We start from the raw sequence: 10,695 nt of genomic DNA, 5'->3' as shown, positions 1-10,695 counted from the left end.
ATATATTGCCTTTTATACAGAAAATGCTCAAAGAAAAAAACTTAAATCTCTCCAATCCTTAGGATAAATTGCTCATACTCATACTGCAAGAAACATCAAAACAGCCATTTGCCATTAAAGTTCTCAATAGGAAGAGTACACGATAAACATGATTAAAGCATAATTGAACTGGATATGAACCAAGTTCATTATCAAAATGTTATTGTTATTATTTGGATTAGCATTATTAGCAAAATTCTGTGCTCAAAGGCCTTCAGTGTGATATAAAATACAGAAAAATAATACCAATTAAAACAGAGCAAAATCCTTTTTTTCCAATATCAGAGCAAAATTTAAATTCCAACAAAGCATCTGTTAAAATAAAACATTTTTTACAGGTAGGAAAAGGTGGGGCCACCCTATTCTCCCCAAAGGGGGCATCTGGTGTACAAACCCAAGTGCGATATATTCCCAGATTACTATGTACAGTGGAGCCCTGCTAGACGAATGCCTCGCTAGACGAAAAACTCACTAGACGAAGGCATTCGTCTAGTGGAAGACTGCCCCGCAAGACGAATTTGTCTATGGGGCTGCCTTGCAAGACGATTTTTTTTCCGTCTAGCGAAAACCACGGTTTGCATTGCCACTTTGCTAGACGAAAAAACCGCTAGACAAAAATACTCGCAGAACGAATTATTTTCGTCTAGTGGGGCACCACTGTATAGGATTGCAGTCTTGCTTACCATCACCTAAGCTTCCCAAAGCAGCACCTCACAAGGTACCCGAAGCTATGGATGTGAAGGAATACATCTAAATCTAAAGTAGACTGCACACCCATCCTTGACCCACCTGCTTCCCAAGCAACAATACTACTTACCTACATCTAGCCCTTCATGGTCCAAACCAGATTCAGTTTTTACAATCACTCATTAAGGGGCAATATATAAAAAATTATATTACATGTAAAAGTGGTGTCCTGTTTGCTTATAAGTTACTTTGGGTTGCCCGGGGCAAGTTAACATGACTGGCACATACTACTACTACTGCTAATAATAATAATAATAATAATAATAATAATAATAATAATAATAATAATAATATGTAAATCTTATCTCTTGAATTAATAAAGTTGGAGAATCATAATTTGGTCACTACTGCAGAAAAAGGTGCTGTCCCAAGTTTTCATGAACCTTGTCTCCCTTGGAGGGGGGATATGCAACATGACATCTCAAGATGATAGTAAATTTTGTGCAGGTTCGTAGAGGAGGTTTTTCATAAGACCTAAAAACCTGAGCTGTGATAGGGAACAAACTGGATACAGAGTATGACATGTCTTATATGGTTCATAAAGCACATGCCAGGGAAGAGGAGTCTTGGCTGCTTTATTTTTCAAAATACTCTTCAAGGACAGCTCTGTGTAGAACATGTTTCAGTATAACTTAAGCAGGAGAATATTATGGCATGGGCAGATGATGCTTGTCAACCTGTGAAGGTAGTCCATCTAGGAGATGGAAAACTGATCCCAAACCTCCACTGCCTTGCAGGGCATATTTGGGAGAAGAAAATGCTAAGCAGTAAACCCTACACAAATCCAGAGTGGATGGCATCTTGTATGCATCGTTCTGGCAACTCCTACAGCCAAGCTGGTACCAAATATATTCCAAGTGGAGGAGGGCGGGTTTGTCATCTTGGCACCACCTTTTTTGGTGGGCAGCGTTGCAGCCGGGCATCCAGGACCCGATAGTGATCCGGCACGGGGGTAGAGATTGACGCCCCTTGCTTGTGTCACCCCGGCCATGTCACCAGCGCTGGGCAGGGCTACACCCAGCATGGTCTGCTAGCCAATCAGCTCTGGTAGTAGGTGTGGCCTCCTTTTGCTGGGTCTCCCTACCCACCCACACTCTTTTTATGCTTTCTTCATATATGACCTTGCTATGGACATCTGTTGGGCACCATATTGTTGGGGCCAGGTAGGATTCTTCTTCACTTGGCAAATTGGCAGCAGCCATTTGTTTTTCGCCTGCCTGGTAGCAATTGTCACAACTTTGTAAGGTTAGGGATTGGGTAAGCCTTTGTTTGGATGGAGGTGAGCTTGTAGCTTCTACCTGCCCCTCCTCATCAAGGATATGCTGTTAAAGGGATCCAGGAGTGTGGATTCTGTCCGATGCCCAGATGTGGGCTGGGCCATGCCACGACCCCAACAGGGACCCCTCAAGGTGCCCTTATTTTATGTACTTCATAGGGCTCCCCCTTCTTGTGGTTTACCTTTAGTTGGACTCCCTGCAGATGGGCGGGAGTCGAGATATAGCATGGATTCACCCAATGCCTAAGCTAAGCAGCTCACATCTGTAACCAATACAGTTGTGGCCTTGTCCCCCCAAAAAACCTTAAATACTCATATCCATGTTTTTATTATCAAAGGGAAATGTGGGGCCCAGAGCCTTGGCATGCAACTCCATATACAATGCCCACACTTGTGCCCCAAGAGGTCACTTCAACATAATTTTACTTCACCTCCCAGAGGCGCACTCCTTTGTCTCCCTAGACAGAAGGATGCCAATAACATTAAGAAATGAACCACTGTACCCACACATCCATTATAAGAGAAGTGATGCACCAGGGAAAAGGCAGTCATTGTCATGCCACTCTCCCCTCACAAAGGATCATCACACTACCAAGGGAATGGTGGGGAAGGGACAGGGTGAGGGAGGAGGAGATGGAATTCAATCACCTAGAGCTCTAGCTTCCAATCCAGAGCTAGAATCATACCCTTGTTCAAGTTCTCTTTCCCCCCAATATTAAATACAGTTCTTCATATTTCCATATCAGTCAGAGATTCTCCTAAGTAAAAAAAAGTCCTCATTAAAATTCACCTATATTTTATTTTCATAAAACTATTTTCAGATGTAAGAACTATGAACACAGAACAACCTTCTTAGGAAATGGAAAGGCAATTTATAAACAGCCTATCTGGAGATCACTAACTGTAGGAGAAGACACAGTCATTTAATTCTCACATCTTTCCTTTTCATTAGCTGCTCTCTATTGTTCAGTTCAGGCTTCAACAGAATAATGTAGCATTTGGGAGAAAAGATGCAGCCCAACAACCCAGTACTGGAGGCTAAGATAGAAAAGATCTCCACAGCTACCATATATTTCCCCTTAGTGCTCAAGTATGTTGGGATAAATGATAACCACACACTGCAAAACACCAGCATGCTAAAAGTGATAAACTTGGCTTCATTGAAAGTGTCGGGTAACTTCCTGGCAAGGAAAGCTAAAGTGAAGCTGGCAATGGCCAGGAAGCCAATATAGCCAAGGACACAGTAAAACATAACCACAGACCCCTCATTACATCCCAAGATAATTTCTTCAGCCACTGAATATATGTCCGCCTCTGGCAATGGAGGAGAGATTGCCAGCCAAACAATGCAAATGCTTCCTTGAATAAGGGAGCAAGTAACAACAATGGAATTGGCCAGCCTCTTCCCCACCCATTTCTTTATTGTGGATCCTGGCTTGGTGGCCATGAAAGCCATAACCACAGTGATGGTTTTTGCCAGCACACAAGAAACAGCCACTGAGAAGATGATGCCAAAAGCGGTTTGTTGGAGAAGACATGTCACTTTCTGAGGCTGTCCAATGAATAGCAATGCAGAATGGAAGCAGAGCATAAGGGAGATGAGGAGAGTGTAGGTGAGCTGCCGGTTGTTGGCTTTGACAATGGGAGTGTTCTGGTTCTTCATAAATGTTAAGAGGACTAGAACGGTGACCAAAGAACCGGAAACAGCAGAAAAGGCTAAACTGATTCCCACCGGTTCTTCATAAGACAAAAAGCTTATATCCTTGTGAATACAGAAATCATGGTTTTTATTTGGGTAAGTTTGGTCTGAACATGCAGAACAGTCACTCATATCTGAAAAAGAAAATAAGTGCCTTAGTCTCTTATGCAAATCATCTCAATAGCAACCAAGTTCACAACTGAAATCAGGGAACAATTAATTTTGTAGGGATAACAGTAATTAACACTGAGCCTTCCTGATGTTGGAAATTTTCCAATTCCAAATTCTGCATGTCCTGTTATGGACACCTTTAAATTTTAACAGCCCTGTGCAGATACATCTGAAGATTACTTAACAGAATGCACTGTAAAATAAATAATGCTTGATCTATTTGTATCATTTCTTGCCAGTGTTTAAGCATGTGGTGCAGGGCCATCACAAGGCATTCTTGCACCGAAGGGAAACCACAGAATGCACCACCACAGAGTGCGAGGAGCCAAGCAGCACCTACTTTTCACCAAGAAGCCACTGTCATGGTGACATGGGAGGGGGTTGCTTAGAAGGTGGCAGATGTGGCCTCCAAGGAGCACACTGCAACAGCGACAATGACAACAGCAAGTGATGAATTCCTTGGAGGCCGGATCTTCCGCCCCTTGTGATCTTGCCACCAGAGGCTGTTGCCTCGTCTTTCCTCATGGGTGGGCCAGGCCTGATGTTGTGGAATCACAGATTCTTCCTTTTGGCATTTCAGTCCCATGATTTATAAGCAGTGGTGAAAGGGTAGCCTTATTGTATACATATATTTATTCTCATCCCTCTGAATTATTGGCCATCTGCTTCCTATTTCTATATGTCATATTCCTTACCTATCTGGTCTGAAATCTTCCCTTCTGGACAGGGTGTACAATCATAGCAACAAAATGGCTCCCCCTCCTTCATTTTCTTGCTTGAACCAGGACTGCAACTCTCACTGCATACAGAAATAGGCCTTGCCTGAGTCATGAAACAAAGGAAAATATAGAGCTGGGAATCTTTATGGTTCCAGTAGAGGAGACCCCTATTACTGGCAAAGTGGGCATAGACCTGACAAGATTCCAACTCCTTCCCCAATCACCAAGGATGGTTCAGGCTTACAACTGTCATCCACAATCATATTAATACATTTTCTGTAACTGAGATATTTTCTATAGGTTCACGTCCATCACCCAGTAATCAATAGCAGCAGATTCCAACCTTGTCTGCAGAGAGGGAAGACACTCTGAGCTGACTCAATGAAATCAATGGTTATTTGAATCTCAACTAATGAACATTATTTGGCATATATTCAAAGCAATATGTTCATCCAACAATTTCTCTATAAAAATCTGTAACACTGCTCTAGTGAATAACTCCAAGAAGTGTAATTTCCCTAACCAGGTCAATAATTCTTCATACATCTCAAACTCATTATTGTCAAGTGAAACTATCTTTACAAACAGTTGTGAAGTAAATGTTCCTTCAAAACTGGAAATCTCCCTACCTTGTTAAACCGCCTTTGCCATGTTATAGCATCCTCATTGATTGTGAAAACTTGATGTGAAGAAGTCTGGGGATCCATCCTCCCAACTTTAATTTTATGAAATGATTGGTTTAGGGAAACAATCCAATTAATAACATCCAACCCAACTTTCAACTCCCCATTCTGGTTAAAGGAAACCTCATCTCCAGCACTATTATTAAATAATACACCTCTGAGGAAATGATGGAACTATATTTTAAAAGGGAAATGAGAAGAAGAAGATGTGCATCAGTCTTACAAATATATTCAGTGGCAACAGTCTCAAAAAAGAACAAACAAACAAAAACCAGGGAGATAATTTATTGAACAAACCAGGGATTATTTCAGTACCCATGATATGGTGCTCTACTGCAAGAAAAAAAAATGGCTTCATTACTTGCCATGGCTGTTGATTTTGAAATGACAACTCCCCTTGGTCCACCAATATTCTTGATTTGGGTCTCCATGAGAACATGTCATGAACAGCATGTGCCATGGCATAAACAGCCATGTAGATACTGTAGCTGTGGCCAATCATGTTCATTTCGAAGAAAGGCCCAGGAAGAGTCCCCACGTTCTCATCTCCAGTGCAGATATCCCCATCCACATCTTCTGCACCTGTACTTGGGAATGAACAGGCAAAGGCCTGCTGCCAGAAGTCCTTGATGAAATAATCTTCTTTTGAGGTGGCAGGTTTTCTGCCAGCAGTAAATTGCTGAAATCCTGATATATCATTGGAGTGAATTGCGAAGGACAGAGCCCCGTGGATTATTTCTTTATCCCAAGTTCTTTGATAAACAAAAGAAGTCAGCTCCACCTGGGCTGTCATTATCCACACTGTACCCTTTGGGTTAATATTCACATGTTCTTGCTCAGATAAATATGGAAGCCATCTCAGAAATATCATTGAATAAGATTCTCCGTAGAAGATCATCACATTGGCTTTGCTACTCATTACTTTATCTTGTATTTTTGCACCCTGTTGGAACAAGTCTTTAAGATCAGTGACAAGAGATATTTTGAAGATTCTTTCTATAAAGGCAAAACAAATGCCACTAGAAGAAAACATTGGAACCACGGTTTGCACAAATCTTTCTCCGTTCTCAAGATCCATAGTAAGAAGTCCAACCCATGTCCACGTAAAATACAGAAGTAAGGAGAGAATCCCCTCATACTGCAGGGCTTCCTGTGGGACCATTTGGTAGAAGGAAAGGCCTGGAGTTTTATCCTCCATGACTGGAGCAGGGCCATATATGAGCTAAAAGGGGTTGCAGGAAAAAAAGAAATAATAGGAATGATTTTTTAGATATAGTGAGCCATTTTTCTTCAACATTATAAAATGTACGCCAGCACAATAAACAAAAACTGCAGACTCATGGGTTACAGAATTAGGACCATGTTGCTCTGTTACTCAATACAAGATGCATAAAATAATAATACTGAAATACTTCTTGAGTCTTATGTGTTACTGTAGTCAGTTAAGAGTACCTCCCGAAATAAAACAGAAAATTGGAGGGTGAGGACTGTCACTACACTGACAACCCTTGAGACTTTTGTATAATTTTCCCCAAAAGATTGGTGATCCTGCATCTTTAGGCTCTCTGCAGATAAAAATGTATTTATTTGTTCCCCCCCCCCAAAAAAATGTATCGATAAATTCAAAATTGCATTCCCTGTAGAAGAGTCTTGTTGAGGTATTCAAGCTTATGACTTATTCACCACATCAGTTCACATATTTTGGCCTCTGAACCACAGAGTGAAATATGACAGGCAATGCAACCATGGAAGGAAAACAACAATCATAAATCCATCATGCTCAGCACAGAGATGGATACATTATACCTGTGGAATTTTATACATATCCAAGACTGTTGCAGCATGAAGAGAGGTTAGGGGGTCCAGTCCCCCAATGACTGCTATCAAATGATGATGGATGTCACATTTATAGTTGGGGACCAATCTGTCTGGGCTGGACGTTAGCAGCATTGTAGCATGATAGGTCCCTTTTGCAATGAAATAGCTGTCAAATATGTGGAAGCCCAAGGTGGCATTGGGTAAGATCTGAGGGTTGTCATTGATCTCCTTCACTGCAAATGCCAAGGCCAGGATGTGCTGGTAATTCTTAGTCACCACACTGAAATGAGAATTGCAGTCTGTATCAAAAAGATATGTATCTCTCATTTTATAAAATTACAATGATTGTACCTTCATCATTGTTTGCATTATGAAATAGGACAGTATTTTAAACCACATGTGTGGATGCAGTCCAGTGTGGTGTACAAAATTGCTTTTTTAGTAAGTCTGCTTGCCCCCATCTTTGGCAGGCAGCTTTGCGTATTGGCCCCACACCTCCACAGTTAACCGGCCTATTGCAGACCAGAACAAACTCCTGCAAGTTGTAGTCATAACTATAATGGAGAAAGCACATTTATTGTTTAAACCTAAGATTCGCTCCACTATGAATTGTTTAGAGGAAAGTAGTTATTCTTAGTGAACCATTACAATTCATTAATCAACATTTAACCTAAAAAGGAGATTTTGAAAACTAAAAAATTAATAAATCTCTGATTATAGGGATAGGATATAAGTATGTGATCAGATATTTGTGGATGCAATCTAGGGTAGTGTAAAAAATCGCTTTGCTTTTTTAAAAATAAGTCCATTCGCCCCCTTTTATGTGTTTAAAAACATTTTTTTTAACTCTGGAACATATAAAAGAAAAAAAAAATCCATTACATATCACTGAGATTCATTTCCATGGTAAGATGGACCACAACAGATTTCATTTTTTAATAAATATTCTTTATTATTTTATTATTTTAAAAACAAACCTATAAATAACATACAAACAGAAGAAGAAGAAGAAGAAGAGGAGGAGGAGGAGGAGGAGGAGGAGGAAGAGGAGGAGGAGGAGAAGTTTGGATTTGATATCCCGCTTTTCACTACCCGAAGGAGTCTCTAAGCGGCTAACATTCTCGTTTCCCTTCCTCCCCCACAACAATCACTCTGTGAGGTGAGTGGGGCTGAGAGACTTCAAAGAAGTGTGACTAGCCCAAGGTCACCCAGCAGCTGCATGTGGAGGACTGGAGACACGAACCCGGTTCCCCAGATTACGCGTCTACCACTCTTAACCACTACACCACACTGGCTCTCCAGATTACATTACAAAAAACAAAAACAAAAACAACAATTTCAACAATTCAAACAAAAACCTATTCAAACCCTTAAAATTAACTTCCAATTATTCTCATCGCATTTTAATTAATATTATTGTCATATCGCACGTTTACTTTTTATTTTCTGTTGCTTAATTTCTATTATTCCTTTATATTCTTAAATATATTAATCCAGGTTCAGTCTAAATCTGCCATTAGGATTCCCTTTATATCATTACTTATTAAATATTCTTTAAATATCCTCCATTCCATATGAACTGATTGATTTGTTTGTCCTCTTATTCTTCCAGTCGTCTTTGCTAACTGTAAATATTCAAGCATTAAGGTTTGCCATTCTATTATACTGGGTATATTTTTATTTTTCCAATTTCTAGCTATCAAAATTCTAGCCGCTGTTATTCCATACATGAATATTACTCTTTGTGTGTGTGTGTGTGTGTGTGTTTTAATTTCATCTGGCAGAATACTTAGTAAAAATATTTCTGTTTTCTAAAGGTGCATTTAAGTAGTTTTTTCATCTCTTCGTATATAATATTCCAGTATACACATATATCAGGACAATTCCACCACATGTGGATGTAAGACCCATTTTCTTTGTTACATCTCCAGCATATAGATGTTCTATTTTTATACATTTTGGCTAACTTCTCTGGAGTTTGATGCCATCTATACATCATTTTTAATACATTTTCTCTTAGGTTATAACAGACAGTAAATTTTATATCCACCTGCCATAATTTTCCCCATTGTTCCATGAGGACGTTATAACCTAAATCTTGGGCCCATCTTACCATCACTGATTTCACTTGTTCCTCTTTGAGTTCCCATTCCAGTAGAAAATCATAGATACACAACGGATTTCAAAATTAATACATATGAAGTTAGGCTATGCAAGTTTATATAAGTCAGTGAAAGAAATTTATCTTTATTATGTTAAAATATCTTGTTAATGGGAACCAGGAACATATCCTTAATTGCATTAATTATAATTTTCTATGTTGAAAATCAGTATGCCACAGCTTTCAGTATTCAGAGAAAGAAACTAAGAAAAATAGGAAGAGATAAAAGAAAGAGGAACTCCTTACGCAAGCTCTTCGGGCAATGCCTGTGGGGGTTCTTTAGTGAAGGCTAACGCATTGGAAACGATGAAGCTGTGAGAAGCAATGCCACCAAGAATGAGGTCTCCTGACCGGTGATACTTGTGAAGTGGAGGGTGTGGATCATGGACATGACACTTCACAATGTGTGTCTTGCATGTCATTTCAGGAAGCAGTGTCAGCAGCAACATAACCAAAGTTGCCATCCTGACTCTGAAGGCAAATATTCAGTTGAGAAACATGACATTCCTTTCACTGGAAACTCCATTATTTGAATGTCACCAGCTGTTTTAAATGTTCATTCAGTTTTCAAATAGGCCAGAACCCTGAAGTATAAATACCACAAATCCCTAGCAGTAATTATAAATTCTAATTGGTATATTTACTAAATAACAACTTGAAATTTCTTCCCTATTCAAATTCCACAGGGGGTTCAGCATGCAACATAATTAATAATAGTCATTGCTGTAATGACAGAGGGAAATAATTACAAAGTCCACTTTGGGGTTCTTCTGTGTAGTTGCAGAAGGAGACTTGTTTGTTACATCTGAAGATTCCCTCATTCCTTCCACCTAGTTGAATATCAAAGGATGCTTTGGCTTGGATGAGGACTTGGATGGTAACTTGTAGGTGAGATCACTACAATGTGTTATATGTGGGGCTGCCTCTGAAGATGTTTTGGAAACAGCTAGTGTATAATTCAGTGGCCAGGTTGCTCGCCGGTGCAAGACAGTTTGAGCTTATAACACCAATCCTGGCACAACTGCCCTGGCTGCCCATTAGTTTCCAGGCCAAATAAAAGTGCTGGTTTTGACTTATAACGCCTTCAGTTGCCCAGGACCACAATGCCAGAAGGACTCCCTCTCACCAAATGAGCTGACCCAGGCCATGTTCTCATCATCTGAAGCCCTTCTTCCTGTGCCTGCTCCACAAGAGGTCCAGAGGGTGGCAACACGAGAACAGGCCTTTTCTGCATGATTCCCTATTTGTGGAGTGCTCTCCCCAGGGTGGCTCCCCTCCTACCATCATTATATATTTAGGCACCAGGCAAAATCTGTCCTATATAACCAGGCCATGCACATCCATTATTTGGCTAAATTCTCTAAACTCTTACTCTTATGGGT

The 10,695-nt window shown here is 40.2% G+C and overlaps 1 protein-coding gene across 1 annotated transcript; it reads right to left on the bottom strand.

Moving 5' to 3' along the window:
* Positions 1 to 2,981: 2,981 nt before the first annotated feature.
* Positions 2,982 to 9,777, bottom strand: LOC117057588 (vomeronasal type-2 receptor 26-like). Its single transcript, XM_033168432.1, has 5 exons — positions 9,560 to 9,777; positions 7,141 to 7,432; positions 5,696 to 6,556; positions 4,628 to 4,754; positions 2,982 to 3,895 (listed from the first exon to the last, which is right to left on the bottom strand). The coding sequence occupies exons 1-5, from the start codon at positions 9,775 to 9,777 to the stop codon at positions 2,982 to 2,984; spliced, it is 2,412 nt and encodes an 803-aa protein (XP_033024323.1).
* Positions 9,778 to 10,695: the final 918 nt, after the last annotated feature.

The sequence above is a fragment of the Lacerta agilis genome, chromosome 14, assembly GCF_009819535.1.
Source record: "Lacerta agilis isolate rLacAgi1 chromosome 14, rLacAgi1.pri, whole genome shotgun sequence".
Lineage (NCBI taxonomy): Eukaryota > Metazoa > Chordata > Lepidosauria > Squamata > Lacertidae > Lacerta > Lacerta agilis.
The sequence above is the reverse complement of the archived record's forward strand: the minus strand, read 5'-3'. Positions and strand labels throughout refer to the sequence as shown.

Bases quoted from the DNA above. Each gene is read 5' to 3' on its own strand.
- LOC117057588 (XM_033168432.1), bottom strand. From the start codon at position 9,777: ATGGCAACTTTGGTTATGTTGCTGCTGACACTGCTTCCTGAAATGACA. The intron at 6,557-7,140 runs GTATAATGTATC...AACCCCTTTTAG, and splicing joins ATATGTATAAAATTCCACAG to CTCATATATGGCCCTGCTCC. The intron at 4,755-5,695 runs GTAATGAAGCCA...TTCATGACTCAG, and splicing joins AAAATCAACAGCCATGGCAA to GCAAGGCCTATTTCTGTATG.